Source organism: Nomascus leucogenys, chromosome 4 (assembly GCF_006542625.1).
Source record: "Nomascus leucogenys isolate Asia chromosome 4, Asia_NLE_v1, whole genome shotgun sequence".
Taxonomy (NCBI): Eukaryota; Metazoa; Chordata; class Mammalia; order Primates; family Hylobatidae; genus Nomascus; species Nomascus leucogenys.
The window spans coordinates 53,307,532-53,333,514 of NC_044384.1; the positions used below are offsets into that span (position 1 = coordinate 53,307,532).

At 43.0% G+C, this 25,983-nt stretch overlaps 1 protein-coding gene across 3 annotated transcripts in view; it reads left to right on the top strand.

Moving 5' to 3' along the window:
- The window catches only part of KCTD1 (potassium channel tetramerization domain containing 1), a 203,912-nt gene that overhangs the window by 168,871 nt on the left and 9,058 nt on the right, over window positions 1-25,983 (top strand). For all 3 annotated transcript variants that reach the window (XM_030810621.1, XM_030810622.1, XM_012506358.2), the window contains exon 3: window positions 13,398-13,542. In XM_030810621.1, the coding sequence (XP_030666481.1) occupies window positions 13,398-13,542 (145 nt within the window). The remainder of the gene's footprint in view (window positions 1-13,397; window positions 13,543-25,983) is intronic.

Consider the following 25,983-nt stretch of genomic DNA (forward strand, 5'->3'; position numbering starts at 1 on the left):
AATAATAAACCATGTGATTGGTTTACTTGTTTGAAAAATTCATAGGCATTTCATAGAAGATTCAGATAATCTCTTATAATGTTAACATGTGACAAATATGCTCCACTTTACTGTGTCTTGAGAACAGTTCCATTCAAAGGGGTTTAAAATTTTAGATGTTGTTTCATACAGCCCAGCCCACGAATCTCACGCATCTCCTTTCTAGGATACCTATGCTATGTGTATGCTAGGCTGGAAGAAAATCCTGTACAAGTTATTCTCAAGCTGAGGAAATGTTTTTTATCAGGCCAACGCGGAAAATAACCTTTGCCCCCAACTCCCAAACAGAAGCATTTATTCACACCCCAAAACCGTGATGTTATAATTTTCATTTAAATATTCAGGATTAAAAGAAAAAAAAAAAACAGGCCACACACAATGGCCTGTAATCCCTACACTTCGGGAGGCCAGGCAGGAGGATTGCTTGAACCTGGAAGTTCAACACCAGCCAGGGAAACACTATCTCTAACCCAAACTTCCTATGAGTAGTATCAGAAAGTCCTTCTGAAAGATATCTCATGGGTCCACTGCCACATAACTGAAACGTGGGTCACTGAAACGTGAGCTATGTTGTGAGAAGAGTCTGGTCCACCACATCACCAGAGAGTTCAGTCTATTATTATTATATAAGTCGCGTATAAAAATACCATTTCTTTTTACTAAAAATGCAGTATTTATAGCCTCAGTTAGATGAATTACCAATATTTGGCTTCTGAAAGATTACTCTCAAGCTGCCTGGAGATAGGAAGTGGTGACAGTTTGTCCCCAAAGCTGCCAGCTGCGTTGGTGCAGAATGCTTTCCGTGCTGGCCTTTCAAAGGTACCCAGGATGGTCCTGGTCCGGCCAGGGGATGAGAGTCAGGTGTAGTCTTACAAGGTGTGTGTTTTTCATGCGTTCATATTTCAAAAGTAGGCACCTGGAAGCTCCAATCTGACGGCAGTGACATTTGCAAATGAAAGTGTTTTTTAAAAATCATGTTTTAGTGCCACAATTTTATCAGCTATTTGCCTGACTGTCTGAATCTGTTCAAGACGTGGTATCAGTGGAAAAGACACTGTTGTTGGATAATGGCTTCCTGCTGCTACCGAGTGTCAAATGCCAAGTGTCAGTTTGCTTAGTAATAACATTGCTGTTTATCTTTTCTGGTGGTAATGATTATTTTTATTCTTATGCAACTTTTCTTATTGTGTTCTTCATATTCAGAAGATAAATTACAACTGTACATAACAGCTAACCACCACTTTCAAACAGTGGCAAACCTTGCTAGGCTGGGAGGGCTTCATAGCTGAAGGGTGAATTTGAGCTCGCCAGAACTTGTTTCTGTGATCGGAGCTGAGTGTGTTCCAGAACTCCCACCCAGCCTCGTTAAACTTGGTGAGGCCCCTCCCACCCCGCCAAAAATTGATTTTCAAAAAAGAGCTTAGAAAGTCCTGAGGGCTTTAGAGCTTACCTAAAAACTGAAAACTCTCCTAGTCTCAAAGCAACACAGTCAATATAAAAGAAAAAAAAGAGAATGCTCTTTTAAGTATATCCCACTGATCTGTAATCTTAGGGGCTCTAAAGAAGGTACGTCATTAAAATATCATCATTTTGATGATACATTGCAGAAGGAACAAAATGGCATTAAGGGTGGAATTCAGAGAAAATGGACTGGAATAAAGGTTGTTGTGTCAACCAAGGAAACCTAGGGAATCAGGTTAAAAAAAAAAAATGAAGTTCCATTCTTCACCCTAGCTTGATGTCTGTAACGATTAGAAAAGCTGAACAGGGAAGATATGGTTTTTATTTCCAAGTACACCATGTGTCAGGCTCTTGAGGAACCCATTGATAATTCTTTATGCAGATTTTTAAATTAGAAAAGTATTTCTTTCTCACCCAGGCCTTCTGAATGAAAATCTAGTGGAACAACAACAAGTTATGGAAAGTGAAGTCATCAAACTACTACTAAAACTTTTCAATGTCTATACATGATCATCTTAAAAGGAAGAGGAAAAAAATGAGGGATCCTTGCTAGCTGGGAAACTTTTATTTCTTTAAATGATTTTCAGGTTAGGGCTTGGTTCTGTTCTTTGAGGGGTAGGGAGAAATACGGATAGATATTCCTATCACCTAGCATGGCTATGGACTGGCTTGGGGCCTCTGGGTAAATTTTTGAACTATGATAAACCACGACTAAGCCCAGAAGGGCGTAGACAGTTGCACAAGACACACACCTACAGACCGTGCATTGTTGGCCACAGTGCACCCAAGGGCAGAATGCTGTCAGCGCCTTCTTGGGTATTTCCCAACCACACACACCCACAAGTGTTCTCTTTGAATCATTAGCTGATATAAACTTAATATTTTTCACATGTCATTTTGATTTGGTGACTATTTAAATAAGCTTGCGACATAAATTAGAAACCTTAAGCTTCTCAGAGCATAAAGCCAACCAGGCACATCCTCCAATGTGATTTGAAGAAGCAATTAGACATTCTTAAAATGTTGGATAATATGGACTTTTGATAGATTCTTTAAAATGTCTATATACTTTTGAAGTTGTATATTAGGATTCTTGTCCAATTTTCAGCTTTCTGTCCTCCTTTTCAAGAGATACAGCTCACAGTCCTGAGGCTGTCTCCTTCCTTTGACTTTGTCATTGCAAGGCTTAGGTTCTGAATGTGTTTTTAAGCTTCCTAGTCACTCTGACATCATAAACGACAGAGTAATTCATTCCTTTTCATTCATCCAACCACCTTTCAATACTGTAAATGTTTGAAGAGAGATTCTGTTGACTGATTCCATCAATGAAGTCGTGTGTGTGTGTGTGTGTGTCTGAGTATGGAGGGGTAAGGTGGGGGTGTGAAGGAATCAGGGTAGATTCAGTTATTTGCTTCCAAATATCTTCTGTTAGGTGTCCAAAATGTATTTACCTAGTCTCTAAGTAAATTATGTCTATTTTCTAGTTCTTTTTGAATTAAGCACTGTGTTAAGCCTCTGGTTTTTCACTTATAGGTAAAAAGCAAAAGATTTAAATACTGTTCTTTTGCTGGCATGATTGCAAGTGGGAAAAATCATTAAATTGAAAATAGATATAGCTGGCTTGGCCATACTCCTCTCATAGTGTCATGTAATTAATGTGACATTTTTGTATGAAGTGACTGCAGTGGCATGCAAGTTAATTCCAACAGTCTGGAACAGTAAAACACCAAGGGAAATAATCAAAAAATAGGGAGAGACGGGGCCACCTGGAGAGCAGCAGTCACAGGGGGATGGGCCCAGAGTCTGTTCCATTTGTTAGAGCTATTGACACCACGGATGAAGAATCAAGAATGTTTCTTCACACAGGAAGGCCCCAGTCCAGTAGTTAGGGTTGCTAATACTGAGAAACCCAGGAATAGGAACAGTCCTTCCAACACAGATTAAGTTCATTGGGAACACGTGCAAAAGAGTTCGTTCTGTAACAAAGAGCACAACTGCGAGATGAAGAAAGATTGGCAGGAGGTGCCAGAGCAGGCAAGGAGCTGGGACTTCTGGGACAGACGGACACTGTGAGTCGGGGACAGCATCGAGCATATGCTGGCCCTCACTCTTCAGGGACAATAGACTGTGTAGCTCAGAAACCCTTGGCAAGTTACTCGGTGGCTCTGTAACTCAGTTTCTCCATCAGGAAAATCAAAATACTGTATAGAGCTGCAATAAGATTAAATCAGGGCCAGGTGCAGTGGCTCACACCTGTAATCCCAACACTGGGAGGCCAAGTGGGGCGGATCGCTTGAGGTCAGGAGTTTGAGACATGGGGGCTAACAATGGTGAAACCCCGTCTCTATTAAAATACAAAAATTAGCTGGCCTAGTGGCGCATGCCTGTAATCTCAGCTACTCAGGAGGCTGAGGCAGGAGAATCGCTTGAACCCGGGAGGTGGAGGTTGCAGTGAGCCGAGAACATGCCACTGCACTCCAGCCTGGGCAAAAAAAAAAAAAAAAAAGATTAAATTAGATAATCCATAAAGTTTTTAGCGGAGTACTTGATACTCTTAATACATGTTAGCTATTTTAACATTTTTTTCTCTGAATAGTAATTATTATTGTGAAATGAAAAACATATTATGGAGTTTTAAATTAAGAGAAGAGACTAAGGAGTGTGTCAGAAATACCTCCAAATATAGAACAGTGTTGGGAGGAGGGTGGGCGTGGGATGTGGGGCAGGTTCTGTGCATATGTTCATGCTCGCCTGCCCAAATAAAAAGCAAGGGAAAACCTAAACAGAAACTGTTCTAGTTGAAAAAATACTAAATTGGGCTTCCCAGGGAGGTTATGATGATCTGATCCTCGACTGATCTTAAACAAATAGCCATTTACCCTAGAAATCATGTTTAAACAAACACTCAAGTCAGAGAAGAGGCCCAGGTGATCTTAAAAGTTTTCTTTCAATTCAAGATGCATGCAGGATTTTCTATTCAGTCAGAACTCTGTTTTGGCATAGCACATTGTCTCCCAAGGATGCAAATCTGTCAGCACTTACCAAGGCCATGCACGGTGCTGAGCAGCAGAATGGCCACAGCGAGGATGTGGGTCCCAGCTGGACCCGGCAGTCCAGCTGCCTGGTTGTGAATTCTGGCCTCACCGTTGATTAGTTGGCCAGGTGTCCTTGCCTCTAAAATGGGGATAATAGTACCTACCTCATGGAGCCGTCAAGACTCTATACTGTGCCCTGCACAGATGAACACTCAGTTCAGTGTAGGGCTTATTAGATATCCACTTATTCCTCATGAGAATTATTTGAGGTAGGTATTATCCCATTGCTCAGGTGAAGAAATCAAAACTCAAGACAAGTTTCAAACCCAGGTCTATGGGTCTTGGAGCTGAACATGCCAGGAAGTTCCTAAGACATGACTGAAGGACTGTGCCAAAACTCTTGTGAATAATGGCGCCCTTACCCCGCTCAGGTCAATACTGAGAGAAATGCTCTTCACTGGCTGTGTCTGTACCTCACCCATCAAACATCATGTTCTTTCCTGCCACCGTGGCCTCCCTCCAGCTGTGCTCTTGGGCTAAAATCTCTTCTCCAAGCCCCCGTGCCCTTCCCCTTACTCCAAACCCTGCAGAGTCATTGCCTCCAGCAGGAGGCCTTTCCTGCCTGCCTAGGCCGGCTGGTTCCCTCTCCTCTGTCCTTCCATGACACCCAGTGGGACCATATCATGCCCAGTTTAAGGCCCCAAAGAGCACAGGGAACATGGTGGGCATTCAGTAAATGAAGAAACAAAAAGTCTACTTATGTCAATTCTAAAAAAAGTCAGTTTCATTGTAATAGTACTTTTCGTAGTAAACAATGTAACCCTCCAATTTTTAAAAATTTTCTAACCGAAGTCAGGGGAGGATTAATAAGCTTACTAGAGAATCAGCTACCCCCAAGTGGCCCTGAGCCCTCAGTGATGGATTCTCCAAAACGCTGAGTTCCTGACTTGTTATTGCACTCATACTTTTTCTTGTATTTCAAACTTGCCTTTCCTTTCTCCCCTACTTTCTTCAGTTCTATGTATCATTTAAGAAAATGATGCCACCTCAGGGAACAGGTACTAGAAACATTATCTCCTCATAAGTAGATATAATTTGTTTTGTTTGTTTTTACTTAGAAGGTATTTTTCCCCCTTCTCTTAAATTACTTCTATCCATTTCTATAACAAGCTCTGAATTAATTTTTATCTGTGTTCATGAAATATAGATGAAATTTCTTGAGTCTGGAAATCTTAAAGAGCTAGTCCCAGAATTTTTAACAGTTATAATACTTTAAACGAATTAAATGCTGTTTATGATAATGCAGACTTCTGAAACAACAAGTTGACTGATGATAGTTTTTACACCATAATTATCTCCAGCATCGCATTCCCTTTTTTAACAGAAAAACTTTTTATTATGGACATTTAAAAATATATGCAAAAACAGGGAGAATACAATATTGAGCCCCTATTTTTCCAAAGGTTTCCTATGTTAACCTAGCATTTCCTTCCCTTCCACCCACTTTGTTTCGTTCCTCTCTCATCTCAGCAGAAAGGAGGCAAAGGAACCCTTTGGTTGCAACAACATCTCCTCTCTCCACGACTCCTTCCCTTCCTGCTGTCCTGAGTTTAGGTTGCACCTGCGGTGTCAGCTCTGCACATGCCTCTCATACACACACACACACACACACACACACACATCTCTGTTGTGCATGCACACAACTTACACACCTTCGCCCAGCCTCCACCCTGGATTTATCTATCTTAGGTTTCAGATATTAGGAAAAAATGTTGGTTGGGAATCCAAATTAGTAGCCATAAAAAAGTATGAAGCTACAAGTGCTTCCAAAAACCAAATGGTTCAATAGAAAAATACTCATTAGGCTGGGCGTGGTGGCTCATGCCTGTAATCCCAGTACTTTGGGAGGCCGTGGTAGGCAGATTACTTGAGGTCAGGAGTTCAAGACCAGCCTGGCCAACATGGTGAAACCCCAACTCTACTAAAAATACAAAAACTAGCCGGGCATGGTGGCAGGTGCCTGTAATCCCAGCTACTCGGGAGGCTGAGGCAGGAGAATCACTTTGACCCGGGAGGCAGAGGTTGCAGTGAGCCGAGATCGTGCCACTGCACTCCAGCCTGGGTGACAGAGCGAGACTCACTCTCAAACAAAAAGAAAAAAGAAAAGACAGAAAAATATTCTTTAAATCAGATTTTTTTAAAGTAATTCCCTGCTGAGTGGTGGGCTCACAGCAGATTGTTCTTCTGTTTTGCTGCTCCTTCACCCTCTATACTTTTCCAGTTGACAACATAAGCAGGTATCACTCTTGTAATTAAATATCTCCAAATGCTAAAGATGTCATTTGTAAGTAGCCTCTGAATCTCTTAGCCAGCAAAATAATTCTGGACCAGAAACTAAATGAAATCTTTTCCTAAAGTCCAAACCATATTTCCCATGGCTTGGAAGCCTAGACATAGAGAAAAAAAGGCATTTATTGGCAAAGGAGAGCCAAATGGATAAAAGGGCCCAACCACGGGAGCCCTTCCCTTTTCTCGCCGTCCTCATCCTGTGGTCCATCTGTCTTTGCACTTCTTTCCCCAGCCTCACCCCTGAGCAGGATGTCTCCACCCTCTCTGGGTTGGTCGATCCTGCAGCAATGCAGATGAGCCCTCCCTCTGTAATTACCATGCATGGACCGCAGGGGACAGTTGAAAGGATTAACCTGCTGGCCTCTGGGTAAAGCCGGGACTGGTGTCGAGTTACATGCCTTGGTGCATGAGGTGGCATGGGGTGCCCTAGACAGCACAGCATGGGAAGGGTGGGGGGTATAGAGCCTGGAGCCAGAAGGCAGCTTCGGCAGAGTTGGCAGCCTCTTCAAGCTAAACTTCCTTAGCTGTAAAGTGACAAATCCCATAAGAATTTTCAGGATTAAGTGTAGGGACACAGCACATAATGGAACAAGAGCTGCAAGGTAAATGGAGACGAAACCTCATGTGTACTACTCTTCCCAGAGGTTTCCGTTGCCCTGAGAATCCTCTTTCCCATCCCTCCTTAGGCCTCTTTATGATTGTACCAGCAGTTTGAAAGGAACCTCAGAAGTCTTGGGGTGTTTCAGTTTGGGTTGGTTCAGTTCAGTGTAGGGTATCTTCTCAGTCTACCAATGATTTCCTTGACCTCATTTTAACGATTAAATGAGATATAAACCCTTAAAGCAGCCAGCTGACTCTTTGGCACATAATGCTATTCAATGAGTAGTAACTGGCATTAGAGCCATTGTCCCCCGTGGGCTTGAACTTGACCATTGTGCCAATCACCACAGGGGCAGCATGGTGGGGTCTGGAGCCACCTCTGTGTCTAGCCAGCCATGCATCCTTGAGTGTTATATATTTGGGACTCGGTGTCTCCATTTGTAAATGAGAGGCTGAACTTGGTTGTCCTGGAGATCCTTCACAGTTTAAGAAAGTATGCTCTGACATTTCAGAGTGACAGGGTCTCAATTGATGTTGACTTGCCTCCTCGTTGGTCTCTCTGCTCAACCTCCTTTACACTGGTTCTCAACTCAGTTGAGACTTAGAGAGTTTTAAAAAAAAATACAGATGCCTGGGCTTCATTCCCAACCAATTACATCAGAATAGCTGGGGATGGGGGCCCAGCATCATTATTTTTTCAGAGTTGCCCAGGTGATGCCACTGTGTAGCCAGGGTTAAGAACCACTGCATTATGCAAATGACGTAGTCAAAGCAAGGCAAAACAGGATTTGGATAAGCCAGAAGCTGTGTCTGTGAGAAGGCATGATTTCAGATGTGGCATCTTGACTCTGTCTCACTCCTAAATGTGCTCTTTTACTTACTGTCCCTGACAACATAGCCTGACACCTGTCCCCATTGCCCTTGAGACCAAATCTAAACTCCTTGACCCGGCTCACATGGCTTTTTACAATCTGGCTTCTGCTGCTTCAGCCTCATTTTTCAGCCAGCCTGACTACACCCCAATAGAGAGTAATCACATGGCAGGGTTTGGCTACAAGTCTTTGTATCTTCCCCACCCCTCTCCCTGCCTACCTAACCTTACCTCCTGCCCCTGTACCTGGCCAACTTCTTCTCCTTCAGGTCTCCAATGAGCTTTCTCTCTCTTCCCTGCTAACCCCAGATTGAGTTAGGTGAGCCAGGTGCACCTCCTGAGCCCACTGTGCATACCCAGTGACACACTTTATCACACTGCACTTGACCCGCACGCCCAGCCCCGACGACTTAAATTCCACAAAAGCAATGACTTTGGCTTATTTACTACTGCATCCCCTGTATCTGGCATAGTGAGCCCCCACTAATACTGGTGGAAAGAGTGAATGAGTAACTGAATGATTACACAAGAAACAAAGAAATTCTTAAGAACCTGAGTCACAGGAAATTAGAGAAATCAGGTCCATAAAATGAATGAATACACAAGAAAAAATTCTTAATGAATGATTCACGCTAAGCCAAATGTAGGATCCTAGCCGCATACTCTCTTTGACTTAAGACCATTCTTTAATGCACAGTATGGACAGCACACGATGCCAGGGAGAGTGGAGAGAGCCAGACTCACTTCCCACCAAATGAGCTTGGTTCCCTCAGAGATTAGGTCTTGCATTATTTGCTCTATAAACAAGAGTAATCAACAGAGTGCTAATTTTTTTTTTTTTAAGACAAAGTCTCCCTCTGTTGCCCAGGCTGGAGTGCAGTGACACGATCTTGGCTCACTGCAACCTCTATCTCCCGGGTTCAAGCAATTCTCTGTATCAGCCTCCCGAGTAGCTGGGATTACAGGTGCGCGCCACCACGCCTGGCTAATTTTTGTGTTTTTAGTAGAGACGGGGTTTCACCATGTTGGTCAGGCTCGTCTTGAACTCCTGACCTTGGGATCTGCCCGCCTCGGCCTCCCAAAGTGCTGGGATTACAGGCATGAGCCACCATGTGCGGCCTCAGGGTGCTAATATTAAAAAGCTAATATTAAGAGTGGAATTCAGTATCTGTCGTTTTTAATGAACTTTTTTTTAAGTGAACATATTTTGAGTGAGCTTTCCAATCTTATTAGTTAATAAAATATGTACAGTAAAATAATACAGTGTTTGAGATTTACCTCAGAATAACCAGTGGAAAGGAGAATGAGGCATAGAGGTAGAGTTGAAACAAAATTAACCAGGAATTGACAGCTTTTGAAGCTGGTTGATGGTCATATGGGGGTTCATTCTACTATTTTCTCTGCTTTGGCATAAGTTGAAATTGTTCAAAATAAAATGTTTTAAAAAGTAAAAAAAACTAGTTAAAATAGTAATGATCATCCTTAAAAAACAAAAAGAAATTGGTGGAAGAAAGTCGTTCTCAGCATTGCCACTTGATTCAATGAGTGAAAAAAAAAAAAAAAAAATCCAAAACCAGCCATACATCGTCTGGAGCCAGCTTGGTCTTGGCTAGTTGGAAAAGAGGAATGTTCTCCAAGGTTAGTAAACTGTAATGAGTTCCACATAGTTTTCAGGCATCAGAGTTTACAAATCACTGCAGTTTGATTTGTAACTCCATTCACATGTCCACAAGAAATACAGCCTGTGCCGATTTTCCCCATTATTTACTTAGCCAAACAATACTTTTCCACAGCACAGTCCTGCCAATCTCAAAAACCACCCAGGGACGCCATTTTACGACCCTTGGCACCACATGCCCCCTCCACCGTGTTTTCACAACTCCAACGTTCCTCCTTTTAAAGTTGGCAGAAATCAGCAGCCCTGCGTTTCTTTTTATTACTCCCAACGTTTGTTGCTTCCAATGGGGAACGTTTTCTTCTCTGAGAGGCTTTCACCTCCTCCAGGCCTGTGCCTCCGCGGCCCAAGCACCCTTCCCTTCCAGCCCTTTCCCCTTTCTCTCCACACCCCTTGCCTGCTCTGCTCCCACGGAGCCCACGCAGTCTTTTGGCAGCGCGCGTTTTTCAGCCCCTTCCATCGGGTCTGGCCGAGCTGGCCGCTAGCGTTCCCACGGCCTGGCGGGGGGCCTGCGGTTTCACCAGGCAAGTGGGTCCCCAAGACAGGGCCTGGGCCTTTCTTGCTGCCCTTTGACTGGACCCCCTCATAAGAAAAATTCCCTGGCTAGGGTTCCTCTTGTGCTGGGTGGAATCCAGGCCTTCCTCAGCTTTTCGTCTCCTCTGGTCTTGGTGGAGGCCGCCTGAAGAGTCCACTTCTCCCCACTGTCTCTCCTGCCCGGACGCCCAGGCGGCCTCTAGGTTACTCGTGGGGCCAGCTCTGCTAGTGCTCGCTTCAGATCTCCCTCCTGCTCTTCTCTTTGCAGCTGTTTTCTATTTTAACTACATTGGAAGTGAAGATGCCTCATTGCATCCACACCCGAGGTTGTTTTTTGTTCTTGGTTTTTGCATCTTAAAAACCATTTAAATGACACTTCTCTCCTATTTTTAGAAAGGTCTATAAACAATGCACTTCCAGGATTGTTCCTTTTTCTCCTTAAATCCTGTGCCTTAGCACTTGCAGTCTTTTAAGAGCTGCTTTTATAGAAATTTTTGTTGGCTGTCTTGGAATACTTTCTATTGCTGTGCATTTTTTGAGTTCACCATGAGCACACTGGATTTCCTCATCATCCCTGAGAAAAAGTTAAAGTTATTTATAAAACAAAGAGACTTAATTTAAAAAAAAATGGAGACAGAGAAGTTGATTCACCTAGATTACAGCTAGTAACTAGCCAAACCCCATTCTCATTCCACACTCCTCAGTCCTGATACTTTTACACATTCACTCCGCATAGGTTTATTAATCACTCATGCTGTGCAAGCGTACATCCAAGTCTAGACCTGAAAATGAGAGTTTATCTAAAAATTAAAAAACAGGATTTTTAAAAGACCAAAATACCCACTTTTCCTCTCTTACAAGTGACAAGATCACTGATACTGACTTATTTCGCTATAGGTGCTTGGATTTCATTGTGAAATTCTCACTCCACAAATATATGGCAGAAATAAAACTCTAGACCATAAGCTTTCATTCGATATTGGTAATTCTCTTCACTCCGATTGTTGTAAGGGAGGCCCCTTTAGGACCAGACAGACTGTGCACAAATCCCCCAATGCTGCTTAACTAGTTGGGCAAGTTAATCATCTTTTCGAGCCTATTTCTTCACCTTTAAAATGAAGATAATGGGTTTGTTACATATATAAAGTACTAAGAATGGTACAAGGCATCTGGAAAGCACTTAATATAGTGCCCTTTTCTTCCCCTGTCAACTGGAAATTTATCATGTTATTAAGAGTGAAGAGTAAAATGTTTTAATAATAGGCAAACAAATCTCATTCTTTTTCATCCTGTATCAAATTGTCCTGGAAACACTACAAGTAAGTGACTAAGCACATTTTAGTTTCAAGCCTACTGTTTGATTGATGTGTCAGTGAGAAATGAATGACTAGGTGGCATGCAGTGAAAGAATCCCAGAAAGGTTGTAATCCACACCCTGGATAATCACAGGCAATTCATGGAAAGTTGGATAAAATGCTAGCTCAAAAATATTTATTGAATTTTAGAAAATAACCCTACCATAATTACTTGCTTTCCTCTTTGCACTTACTACCTTCAGAGTAAGGTAACATGAGTTTTTAAACATGATTTTAAAACATGAGCTTTAAAATTATCTTTAAAAGTTTTTTATTGAAACAAAAATTCACATGCCTTTCTTTTGGGGGAGAGAGGGAAGAAGCTTTCCTACTTGTTTGTTTGTTGTATTTTAAGGGGGGTGAAATTATTGATTTATCATTACACCTGCCCCACTTCAACCTATGATTAGAAAATGTATAATTTCAAAATCATCTTCAGAGCAACAAAATGATGTTGTTCCAAATCAGAGAGAGATTTGTTAGTAGATCAGCAAAAGCTTTTCATTAAAAAATTGAGCCGTTTGCCTGCCCACAATGTTAATGAAAGTAAAATGTACCTTTTGGTACAGCAACCGATTTCTAGTTTGTAAATTCTATTCTCTGATATGAAATGCTTGCATGTCATTAGCCAGCCCTCTGTGTTTTCACAGTATAGATATGACCACCTTCTATTAACTGAATATATACTAATGTGTATAGGTTCAGCTTTTATTGATGGGATAAATGATGATAGATGCAAAACACTTTAACTGTAGCACACCATACAAATGTTCATTCCAAAATTGGGAAAAGCATATTGTGGATCCTTGTTTTTAAGCATAGCTACTCATGTTCCGGAACAGGTCATATTTTAGGGGTGGCCAAATATTTTTTTGTAATGATGCCTGGCTGTTAAAAATGCTTTTTGCTGAGACCTAAGAAACTGTAGTGTATATTGTTATTGGAAAACATATTCTCCTAGATGAGTGATATTTTAAATTATTCTTTTTTATATAATTAAATGTAGATGTCAACATATAGGCTTTGCCTTATTTTTAGAAAGTTTGGGATTCATGGGTGGGGAAAACTCAGAAAATGATTTCTTAAAAACAGAATTCTTTTTTAGTAGAATCTGTTTCAAAGATGCTTTGGAGCAATAACATTTTTTAAGTAGCAGAGAAGCTTGTTTTAAGTAACACGGGGAAAGATGTTCCATTACAGTGACGGCACTTAGCCGTAATCACCATGTCAGGAACATTTTCTTTGCAGGTGAAAGACAGTGAATAAAAGAATTTATTTGACAAAGCCTAGGACTATTTTGAATGGTCTCGTCCTGAGATATTTATCAAGCGGGGACCAACACTTTGCAGACAATTGTAATTTTTCCCTACTGCCATCTTCAAAAGTGCTACCTTTGACAGTGATAAAAGACACCTCTTAGTCTTAGTGGCCGAACAATTGATCTAATTGTCTTCACTGTTCCCTCTTTTCTATCACAGAATCGGAAGACTTTTTGATGGTACAGAGCCCATTGTTTTGGACAGTCTCAAACAGCACTATTTCATTGACAGAGATGGACAGATGTTCAGATATATCTTGAATTTTCTACGAACATCCAAACTCCTCATTCCTGATGATTTCAAGGTGAGGGATCCATGTTAAATCACCAATAGCATAAATATGTGATTTTTTTATGTGCTCCAAAAAAATATTTCTAGTTCTACATTATTAACATACACCAACTTGAAAGGTGCCAGAGTTCTCTTTGACATGGTTCACTATTCATGAAATAGTGGTTATGGTCATTAAACTTCTACATGACTAAGAGGATCGCTTTTCATTTAAAGCATTGAATTATAATTCACTTGAACAAATTGAAAAGGAATTGATTAAATTCAAAGCTCATTTCTGATATGTCTTAGAGAGCTAGAGAATAAAGGGAAACCTCCTTAGCTTAATGAAGACTTCCCCCTCCCCACTCCCAGAAATCGAAAGCAAACATGAACAGTAAAATTTTAGAATTATTCCCTTTACAGTTAGTAACAAGTGTTAAGGTTAGTCACGCTGAGATGGCCCACACTGTGCTGGTAACTCTAGGCAATGGAGTCAGACAAGGAGAACAAATAGAAAGTGTTAATATTAGAAGGGAATTCACGAAAATGTAACTTTTGCAGCTGATAATGTTTCTTCAAATGGATGATTCTAAAGAGTCAACTTAATGCTATTCGAACTTACAAAGAACTCATTAAAGCAGCCCAATTCAGGATCAATATATAGCTTTTTTGTTTGTTTGTGTTTGTTTTTTGAGATGGAGTTTTGCTCTTGTCACCCAGGCTAGAGTGCAGTGGCGTGATCTTGGCTCACCGCAACTTCTGCCTCCTGGGTTCAAGCAATTGTCCTGCCTCAGCCTCCCGAGTAGCTGGGATTACAGGTGCCCACGACCACACCTAGCTAGTTTTTCATATTTTTAGTAGAGACGGGGTTTCTCCATGTTGGGCAGGCTGGTCTCAAACTCCTGACCTCAGGTGATCCACCTGCCTCAGCCTCCCAAATTGCTGGGATTACAGGCATGAGCCACTGTGCCCAGCCAGTCAATAGCCTTTTTAGAGAATAGCAAGAGCCAATCATAAGCTATAATAAAAAAATATACAACAAAAATTATAACACCTAGGAATAAACCTAACGAGAAACAAGCAAATTCTGATTAAGAAAACCACAGATCTCTACACACAAGTGTAAAAGAATTGAATAAATGAAGGAACATTCTAGGTTCCTGGATGGGAAACCTCAATATTGTTAAGATGTCAGTTATCCTCAAATTATTCTATATAGTCAGTGCAAACCCACTTAAGTAATAGATTTTTCTAAATGAAATTTGAACCATTTATAAAGTTTGTGTAGAAGAAAAAAAGCGTAAGGATAGCTAAAAAAAAGTATTTCTGGTCATGGTAATGGTGGTAAACGTGGGTAATGGTGGATGTGTCCTATCAACGTCAAAACAGACTTTCGAGCTATATTAATTTAAAGGTGTCGTTCTGACAGCACTGAAATATACAAATCAATGGAGAAGAATAGGGTCCAGAGATAGATGTACAGGTGCATAGGAATTTGACGTACTGTAAAGGTGGCATTTCACATCAGTAGGAAAAGAAAGCAATAGTCAGTAATAGGCACTGAGATGATCAGCACTGAGACATTTGAGGGAATTGTAAAGCCAGAGCCCTATCCTACATCATAAATTCACAAAAATTTCAGAAATAAATACAAAAACGAGGGCAATAAAAGTATTATGAAAAAATACAAAGAAATTTCTAAAAGTATAAATTTGAGGCAGAAGGGGCCTGTCTAAGTGAGACTTCATACCCAGAAGCTATCCTTTATAAAAAATAGTTGAATTGAAGACATCATATACAAACACAAGACAAGTGTCAGACTGTAAGAAACATTTGCAACAAAAGATGAATACCCATCATAAAAGATCTATCTTAAAAATCTATAAGAAACATACAAACAACCCAGTGGAAAAATTTTTTTAGCTATGAACAAAATTTTCCCAAAGAAAAAACAGAAATTGGCAATAAACATTTGAAAAGTTTCTTTTGTATCAAATAAAAATAAAATGAGATACTCCCTTTTATCCATTAGATTGGCAAAAATTAAAAAGATGTATAATATACAGTGTTAGGGAACATACAGTGTGGTTGGAAGTCAAAATCATTAAACATTTTTGGAGGACAATTCAGCAGTAAATGTTAAAGTTTCGAATATACATACTCTTTGATCTGCTAGAAATATTCAGGTAAATCTGTAAAGATATTTGTATATAGGATGTTTATTATCGTCATGTTTATAATTACAAAAACTGGACTTTCTAAAAAAGAAAGTTCATTGGCAGATGGTTACAAATATTATAGACTATCCATACTATGGACTAGTTTAAAAGATGTGGTAGATCTATATCTGTTGATATGTGGGGGGAAAATCCGTAATTCCATGATTCAGTGAAAATATTAAGTTGCAGAACCATATGTATAGTATGTTTTTATTTATGTAAAAGATCAGGTATGTATGTATATATAAATGCATAGAAAAAGATCCAGAAGAGTAGATCCCAAGTTAATAAGAAGCTCAGGGGCCCCTTATTTATCTTCTCCTTCAGGATTTTGAACAGTGGGGCACATGCCAAGGATTATTAGCCAAATGGAAAAGAGAGCACAGAGGAGTTGCATCCTGTGCACATTTATTTTACATGGCAACTATATGCAATTGGCAAGAAAATAGAGAGAGTGTAATAACTGCAGCCGGTGAATGAGCTTCCCGCAGCCCTGGAATGAGCCTGAGGAAGGCACAGGACCCCGCTGCTCCCAGCCAAGGGCAGTTCCCAAGGCCCCCTCAATGGTGTGCATCTCACTGCACTGAGCTTGATTCCAGGGTTTGAAGACATGCGGGCTTGGTTTGTGCAACATGGCTCCTAAGCGAAAGCCGCTTCATCAGTAGTGATCTCTTCCAGCTCAGGAAAGGAAGCATATTGAGGAGCAATTTCTTTATTATTATTATTATTATTTTAAGTTCTGGGGTGCTTGTGCAGGACGTACAGGTTTGTTACATAGGTAAACATGTGCTATGGTGGTTTGCTGCACCTATCAACCTATCACCTAGGTATTAAGCCGTGTATGCATTAGTTATTTATCCTGATGCTCTCCCTCTTCCTATCCCTGCTACAGGCCCCAGTGTGTGTTGTTCCCCTCCCTTTGTCCATGTGTTCTCATTGTTCAGCTCCCACTTATAAGTGAGAACATGCAGTGTTTGGTTTTCTGTTCCTGTGTTAGTTTGCTGAGGATAATGGCTTCCAGCTTCATCCATATCCCTGCAAGGACATGATCTCATTCCTTTTTATGGCTGCATGGTATTCCAAGGAGCGATTTCTAATATGGTAGCTTCCTAGAGGCTTTTCAAGGATAATTTTCAATATAGTATATACAGTTTTTTCTTGGCATGACAACTTTTGAACCTCTTTCCTGCCTTTTTCTCCATGCTACTTTATTAATTTGGGCAAAAATTTTATACAGGGCTCTCAGATAATAGCTGAATTAGACAACACTCTGCAGGCCCAAGGCCAAAGTGCAGTCTCTACCTCCAGCCCTCAGTCTGCACCTGGGGTCACACACTCTCAGACGTGATCAAGGGAACTGACTGGGTTTAGACAGCAGCCCCATGTCTTCGAGGCCACAGCTGATGAATAGCATAGTTGAAGAGAGCAGGCCAGCTTCCCACAGCAGCTGCAGGTAAAACAGAGAGACCTAGGGAGAGAACCAGGCCTGTTCTAGAAAGCAGGTGCTTGCCACATGTGGAGACAGGAAGAGGAGTCAGGAAGCTGGGTCCCTGCTCAGGGCACAGATTCCAGCAGTGACTGGCCACTAGTCCAACCTGGCGCCACCAACGTCAGGCGCTCCCCAGTCAGCTCTGGATCCTTTCCCACTTTAGGGAGTAAGTAAGCTCATGTAGAGAGAAGGGCCAAAGCATGATGTGGAGAGGTGGGGAACAATTTCTTACTGTCTCGTATTTTCCTAGAGGAAAGGCAGTAGAATTGGAAACGGGCGAGGGAGGATATTTCACTTTTAGTTCCGTGTGCTTTAGTGTGAATTTTATCATTAGTTTTTACAATGAGTAGGCATTCACATATGACTTAAGTCATTAAAATAATAAAATAACAATTTTTAAATAAAGTTGTCAAAAAAGAAGTCAAGTTATCACAGCTACAGACATGTATACTAGTAAGGAAAAACTGCCATAGGATTTCATTATATTTTTCACTAAGTTATGTATAGCCTGGACTTCATCAGGAGAAGGTTTGGTTAGTACAATATGAAAATCACCTCATGTTTAGGTGATTGCATTTCCAAATGCCAGCCCAGAATCCCTGCCTGGATAGTTCATTTGCTCTTTAAACTTTAGATGCCCAAAAATGAGCTCACTCTGCCTGCCTCCCCCTCTGCCACCACCACCACCAAGAACAAAATCTGCTCCTCTTCCTTTGTATCCTATCTCAGTAAAAGATGCCAGAATCCACCTACTTGCTCAAGGCAGGAACCTGCAGTCCTTCTGGACTTTTTCCTCTTCTTCGCCTCCCACATGTGATCTGTCAGTGCGTCCGTCATCTTAACCTCCTGGACGCATCACGAATCAATCCACTACCCTCATCCCACCTCCCTAACCCAAGGCCCAGCAGCTCTCTGGACTCCTTGGAGTGGCTTCATAATTGGTCTCCCCTCTCCCACTCTTACCCCTTTTTGACTTGTTCTCTGCATTGAAACTATGAGATACTTTTTAAAAATTCAACTTTTAAATTTGACATCATTATAGATTTGCATACAGTTGTAAGACATAATAGAGATGCTGTGTTACCCAGTTCCCCCCAATAATAACATCTTGCAAAATACTAGGATCACAACCAGGATATTGACACTGATACAGTCAAGGTTCCAAACAGTTCCATCACCACAAGGATCCCTCCTTTAGTCATTTGACAGTTACACCCACCCCTCTCTCTCCCTGCCACCATCCTACCCCATCCCTGACCATGTGACTCTTTTTTTTTTTTTTTTTGGACAGAGTCCGGCCCTGTCCCCAGGCTGGAGTGCAGTGGCCCTTTTTAAAAAGAGTACTGTATCATGAGTTGCTCCTGCTTCAAATTCTGCAGGGACCTTCTCTTGTTCCTGAAACAGTCGAATGAAGAAGATAAACCAAGCTTTTCAAGAATTAAAGTTAGTTTTACTCAGAAGTCTTACTGAGGTCCCACACAGGATTTCAGCCCGCAGCTTGTTATACAGGCGGTGGAGGGTCAGTACATGGAAAATCACATCACACTTGCTCAGACGCTACAAGCAGAATACATTGAGCTTTGGGTATAAGAGTACAGCGTGTTATAGATTACAGAAGCGTCATCACCAACCTGTCAGACTTTATCTCATATGGAAGAAAAGGCAAGGACTAGGGTCATGTATCTCTTAAGGAATGTAGTGACTCAGGCAGGAGACCTGGGGGGGCCGTATGCTTGGCTCTGTTGTGTCTTCAAGGCATTCTCCTGGAGACCGGCACGTCCTCCCAGAGTCAGAGGGTCAAGCAGAAATGAGCAGCCATGGCTTCTTCCATTCATTCCTCTGTCTCACAGAGCAAAGCGCCACATCCCTGTCAGAGCCCACAAGGCCCAGAAAGCTCTGGCCCCTGCCCACCTCACCCACTCTCGCCCTCCACATGTCCCTACAGGACTTCTCTTGGTCCCTCAGACACACCTTCCTCTTGCCCCCTGACAACTGCCCCTCTGTGCACCTATGCAGCCATTCCCCTAGCCTTTACTGGAATTCAGGACTCATCTTTTTCACCACATCCCCCAGTAAACCTGCCTGGGCCTAGTGTAGCTTAGGCTCACCTGTACCCCTGACTCTCCGTGGTCACACTCAGTGCATCTATCACTCACTGTGCAGCACCCTCTGTGCAGCTGTGAGGTAGGGATGCTTCCAGCTACGAGAGTGGGAACAGCCAATTAACAGCGGCTTACACTATTGGAGATTTGTTTTTCTCACATGAGAAGTCAGAGGCCTGTGGTTGTTGGCAGAGGTATCTGCCCAGCAATGTTATCGAGGACCAGGAGGCTTTCTGTCTTTCTGTTTTGCCATCCTCAGTGTTGACATTCTGGCCTCATGCCTGTCACCTCAAGATCATATGGTGACTGCATCATGGCACCAGGCATCATCATTCCAGGCGTCACATCCTCAGTCAAGGCAGGATAAAGGGACAGACAGCTTTTCAACTCACAAGACTCTGTCCTTGTCAGACGATCCCACAGAAGACTTTCCCTTTGTGGCTCATTGGCCAGAATGGACCCTGCCCTTGGTGGCTGAGAAAGGGATTTTTTTTTTTTCTTTGCTTATTTTTAGCCTCTGTAGTAAGAGAAATAGGCAAGGGAAAGAGGTTGAAATAGCTGTTGGGGAAGCTAGCCAGCAGCATCTGCCCCACACGCTCAGCACCTGCCACATATTAAGCATGTAAATATTTGTGGTGTGAGTGAATGAACACATGGATGGGTAAACAGATAAATGGAGTGAGGCTCACATTCAAACTAGGCTCTTGTTCCCACCAGTTCATCTGAAACCTGCTGATCTACTTCCTGATGTTTGGACTCTGGATATTTTGTGTATATATCTTCACTTCCTTGCTACATTATAAGGTTCTTGCAGGCAGGGCCTTTTTTTTTTTTTTTTTTTTGAGATGGGCAGTGGCGCGATCTTGGCTCACTGCAACCTCTGCCTCCCAGGTTCAAGCGATTCTCCAGGCAGGGACATTTTTATGTTTTTCCAGAGGACATTTTTGTGTTGGGCACATAATCGATGCTTAGTATTAATTCACTGAAATACAGCAGAAAAGGGTTAAAAGAGATGTGGGAAGCCACAATCTAAATATGAGTAGGCAATGCACTTCCTTTCAAAATTATATAGGACCGAGTAGAAAATACAAAACGTGTATATAATATCATCATTGTGTGCTGCTTATCAGAATAATATTAATTTATAATTCTCATTATTAAAAAGGATGCAGGCTGCAGGGAATCACAAAAGAATATATTGGGAATTACAGTTGGAAATGATAGTAGCCATGCATTTTTAGTTGCAGTATGTTCCAGAAACTGAGCCAGGTATTTTAGGCATGTACTTTGGTTTAACCCTTAGCACATAAACCTACATAGCAGGCATTATTTTTCCTCCAAGAGCATTCAGGTTAGGTGCTGGGGAGGGAAAAACTTCCACACGGAGTTCAACTGTGGCCAGTTTCCTTAAGGACTCACCCACCCACCTGCCTAGGATTGGCACAGCTGCTTCTCTGCACCTTTTGCATGCTTCCTGAGGATTCCAGAGCCCTTAAAGACCTGCTATTTATCAATTCTAAGTACCAAACACACCCTTTAATTGGCTAAGGATTTAGCTGTAACCCACGCTTGAGGAAAAAAAAACAAAAGCATGTCAAATGAAACTCACGTATCCCAGGGCTTTAAAACATTTCCCACAGAACCTCTGGGTGACAGGCTGTCAATTACAGTACAGGGTGTTCTGGAACCTGGGAGGGGCAGCAGAAGCTGAAGGGGTCCTTCCGCTCTGGTGGCTGGTGATGGAATTGCATCAGCAGGAGCAGTGCAGTTTACAGGAGTCACAAATACAGGTACACATAGGAGCTTTCAGTCTGTGCATCCCGAACAGTACTATTGGTGCTTTCTTCCTTGTCAGAGTTTTATCTTGAACCTGGGAGGGACATGGTTTTTGAGGTTTTTTTGGTTTCTTTGAGACAAAGTCTTGCTCTGTCGCCCAGGCTGGAGTGCAGTGGCGCAATCTCGGCTCACTGCAACCTCTGCCTCCTGGGTTCAAGCAGTTCTCTTTCCTCAGCCTCCCAAGTGGCTGGACTACAGGCACGCGCCACCACGCCCAGCTAATTTTTATATTTTTAGTACAGACGGGGTTTCACCATGTTGGCCAGGCTGGCCTCAAACTCCTGACCTCAAGTGATCCGCCCACCTCAGCCTCCCAAAGTGCTGGGATTATAGGTGTGAGCCACCGTGCCCAGCCAGGACATGGTTTTTTGCATGAGGAGAGAATCTCTTTCACTAAGTTTGCTAGGGAGAATGTTTATTGATTACCTGCTTCTTTCCCTAGCCATTTAAGACTGGGTGAGCAAGTGCATTCAATCCCGAAGTCACAAGATCCTCCACCCCTAAAAGCTCATTCCGCAAATGTGCTGTCCGAGCTGGATACCCATTTCATCTTTGAGATAATTTCATATTTCAGAACACCATTTAAGTGGCAGTTGCTTGTGTCCTGGCTTCCATGGAAAGCTGTTGAGATCTGTTCTCTGCATAAGTGATTGCAGAACTTTTCTTCAGTGTTTTATTATGGATATGACTGTGCCTCTTCCCTTAATTTTCCCCTCCCTCCAATTTTACTGATTTTCTCATTGTTGTTTTATGCCCTGCACGTGAACGTATACGCATGCATATGCGCACACGCACACATGTGGTTACAACTCTCAGCACACCAAGAGTCTAGAGCTTCAGCCCCATTTTTTATGGAGAACCATACAATTCTCTTTCTCTCTCTCTCTCTGTAGCCTTTTATCTTTAACATCATCTTTGGTAAGTGTCCCCCATGTTGCTCACATCTTTCATGGTCTGTCTGTATGAATGTCCACCATTCCTAGACATAGACAAATTTGCTGGCAGGCAGCTCCCAACTTACCTAGCCCTGGATATGTTCAAAAGTCTATTGGGTATTTTTTTTAATTAATTAATTTTTTTTTTTTTGAGACAGAGTCTCGCTCTGTCACCCAGGCTGGAGTGCAATGGCACAATCTCAGCTCACTGCAACCTCCGCCTCCTGGGTTCAAGTGATTCTCCTGTCTCAGCCTCCCAAGTAGGTGGGATTACAGGCACCCGCCACCATGCCCAGCTAACTTTTGTATTTTTAGTAGAGACGGGTTTTCACCATATTGGTAGGCTGATCTTGAACTTCTGACCTCAGGTGATCCACCCACCTCGGCCTCCCAAAGTGCTGGGATAATAGGCATGAGCCATTGTGCCCGGCCTTAAAAAATTTTTTTTGAGACAGGGTCTTGCGCTGTCACCCAGGCTGTAATGCAGTGGTGCAATCATAGCTCACTGCAGTCTCAGCCTCCCAGGTTCAAGCAGTCCTCCCTGCTCAGCACCCCGGAAGTAGCTGGGGCTGCAGGCATGCACCACCACACTCAGCTAATTTTTCATTTTTTGTAGAGATGGTCTCACTATGCTGCCCATGGGTTGATCTCAAACTCCTGGGCTCAAGCAATCCTTCTGCCTTGGCCTCCCAAAGTGCTGGGATTACAGGTGTGAGCCACCACCACAACCAACCTCTATTGTTTATTTTTAATAACGTTTTAATATTATAGAAGAAGTACATGTACATTGTAGAAAATTTAAAAATATAGACAAACCAAAAAAAAAAAAAACTATACCGTATGTTCCCACCACTCAGATTGCCAATGTTAAAACATTAGTGAGTAGCTTTCTGGATCTTTTCCTGTGCTTATTTTGGACAATAACCTTTACCTTTCCATTTTCAAAAAAAAAAAAAAATTATATCCTCTAATTCCACAACTATATTCAAGTTTCCCTGCTTGACCCCACAATGCCCTTTACAACTTGCTGGAGACTGGGCCAGCTGTCCTGCAAAATGTCCTGCCATCTCGATTTGTATGGTTGCCTTGTCATGTGTAGTTTAGCTCATGAATCTATCCCCTAATTTCCTGTAAACTGGAAGTCATCTCTAAAGACATGATGGGTTTAAGTTAGACATGTTGGGGAGAATACATCACAGTGATGCTGTTTGCTTCCTACTACGTCACAGTAGCAAAGGCATGTGGTTGAGCCACCATTAACGATGCTAGGAATGAACTGATCATTGGATCAAGGTGAGCTGCATGCTCCTTAGGCTGCAATAAAAAAGATCTCTGTCAAGCTCAAAGTAACATTTGGGGCCAAACAATTCTCTGTGGTGGGGGCTGTCCTGTGCAATGTAGGGTTTTCAGCAGCATCCCTCCCTACCCATCAAATTCCAGTAGCACCCCCTTCCCGGTTGCAACAACCAAGAGTGTCTCCAGACACTCTTGACATTAGACATTGCTAAATGCCCTCTAGTGTCAAAATTACTCCTGCTCGAGAACCAGTCGTCCGGCTTAAGGAAAAGTTAAACGGAGTATTTAGATAGGAAGCGCTTACTAGTTCATCTCATAGAATTAGTGGAAGCTTTCTCTCAGGGGTGGAAACACCAGGACCGCCCTGAGGACTTAAATTGCAGGAGCTGCCATTAACATGTGCCAGTCTCAGCAAGCCCAGGGCCTCTTTTCCCTCCCTTAGTCCTACAGAGACACCATCTGATTGGCTCAGCTTGGCTCCGATGCCTGTCCATTAGCCAATCAGCTGTGGCAACACACACATTGCTTCTAGGTCTTCAGTCCTGCGGGTAGAACTTTCTCGGAGAAGGCAGAGTGGCGACCTGGATAGGCCCTCACTCGCCGGAGTTTCTTCACCAGTACCTGCGGGAGTGCCCACTCAGGACATGCCCCAGACCACGGCCTCAGCTGCCGCCACCAAGGCTGTATCCATGGTCTGGTGACTGGTGCTGTCTAGTACTGCCCATGCCTTCTTTTCTCCTCCCAAGGATATTTTCCCAGAGGTAGGACTGGGAGGATAGGCGAGCAGCCAGCCCCAGCCCTGGCACCATCTCTGATGGTGTCTCTGGCCCCCGCCCTCAGCACGCCCTAGACATCAGGCCTCCTGTAGTGTGGCGTCCTCGTGACTTGCCAAGCCAGGGTGTTGTTTCAGAATGCTGGTGGGCCTGCCTTCCTTCCCGCCGTCAGCACCCTGGCACAGTCACCTGTGTGTGCTTCTGTCTGTAAGATGGGGAGTGGAGACAGTGGCAGGGCATAGACGGGACACTGCTGCTGCTTCCATTTCTTTCAATAGCCATCAAGACTAATCCTAGTCTGGGTATCTTTGACCCAGGAAAGCAAGAGTAGTCGGGAGAAGCTGGGAGTCAGTGCCCCTGGATGGGGAGGGGACCGCCTGGTGAGAGCTATCAAGTAGTGGCAGGAGAAAAGGGGCACGTGGGCCAGTCCCTCCAGGCTTTGAAAAAAAGAAAGAATGGGCTGGGCACGGTGGCTCATGCCTGTAATCCCAGCACTATGGGAGGCTGAGGTGAGCAGATCACCTGAGGTCAGGAGTTCAAGACCAGCCTGGCCAACATGGCGAAACCCCATCTCTACTAAAAATACAAAAATTAGCCAGGCGCGGTGGCGGGCGCTTATAATCCCAGCTACTCTGGAAGCTGAGGCAGGAGAATCTCTTGAACCTGGGAGGCAGAGGTTGCAGTGAGCCGAGATCATGCCATTGCACTGTAGCCTAGGCAACGAGAGAGAAACTCCATTAAAAAAAAAATTATTCCAGCCCAAAGGAGTATTACAAGCCGGGGCAATTAAGAGCTTTAGTACCCTAAACACTGAAAAAACTGCAGTGGCCACTCCCCCAACCTCCCATCCCCAACAAGAAAAACAAAATCTTTAAAACCAAAGGAAAGTAAGTGCTGCAGAGATCTGTCTTTTCTTATGATGACCACTTCTTGGATGCTGTTTTGGAAATGGAAAAGGTAAAATCCTCTCATTTTCTTGGTACCCCTGCTTTGCTGGTGGTACCCCTGATACATAGGTGTCCTGCCTGCTAGGGAACACCCCACTGCCGAGGGTCGCAAGAGCAGGATCTCACTGCCCTGTGCCTAGGGGTGAGGAGAGCTAGAGATCCTGGGAGGTGTTGGAGCTATTCCTCAAAGAAAAATCCTTTTTGTGCTCACGGTGCCTTCCATGGCATCTGGCACCTACATAGTTTTTAAAATGAAATGGGTGAATAGTCAAGTTGCCTTTTGAGTGTAAGGACCTGTCAGCTACTGGGTAAAGCCTCAGGTACATTCAGAAAATAAGCCTTTCAACTGTTTTGCAGAACCATTGACTGTGAGGGGGAAGCTTACCCCAGTGCTCGGAACCTGTGAATACGATGCTTTACATGGCAAAGGGGACTTTGCAGATGTGATTAAGTTAAGGGTCTTGAGATGGGGGTAGTAGCCTGGATAATCCAGGTGGGCCCTGTATAATCACAGAGGTCCTTATTTGAGGGAGGCAGGAGGGCTGGGGTTAGAGAAGGTGGGATGAGAGAAGTGATGTGCTTGCTGGCCATGGGCCAAGGAATTCTCGCAGCCTCTGGATGCTGGAAAAGATGAGGAAGTGGATTTGTCCCCAGAGCCTCCAGAAGGCAGGCATCCCTGCCAGCACCATGACTTAAGCCCAGTGAGATCCATTTCCGACTTCTGACCTGGAGAACTGTAAGGGAATAAATTTGTGTTGTTTTAAGCCACCTAATTTGTGGTAATTTGTCACAGCAGCAGTAGGAACCTAATACACTGAATATATCATTTTCCTCCCTCTAGGGAGGATGTTTTCTGAATTCCCATTATTTAATCA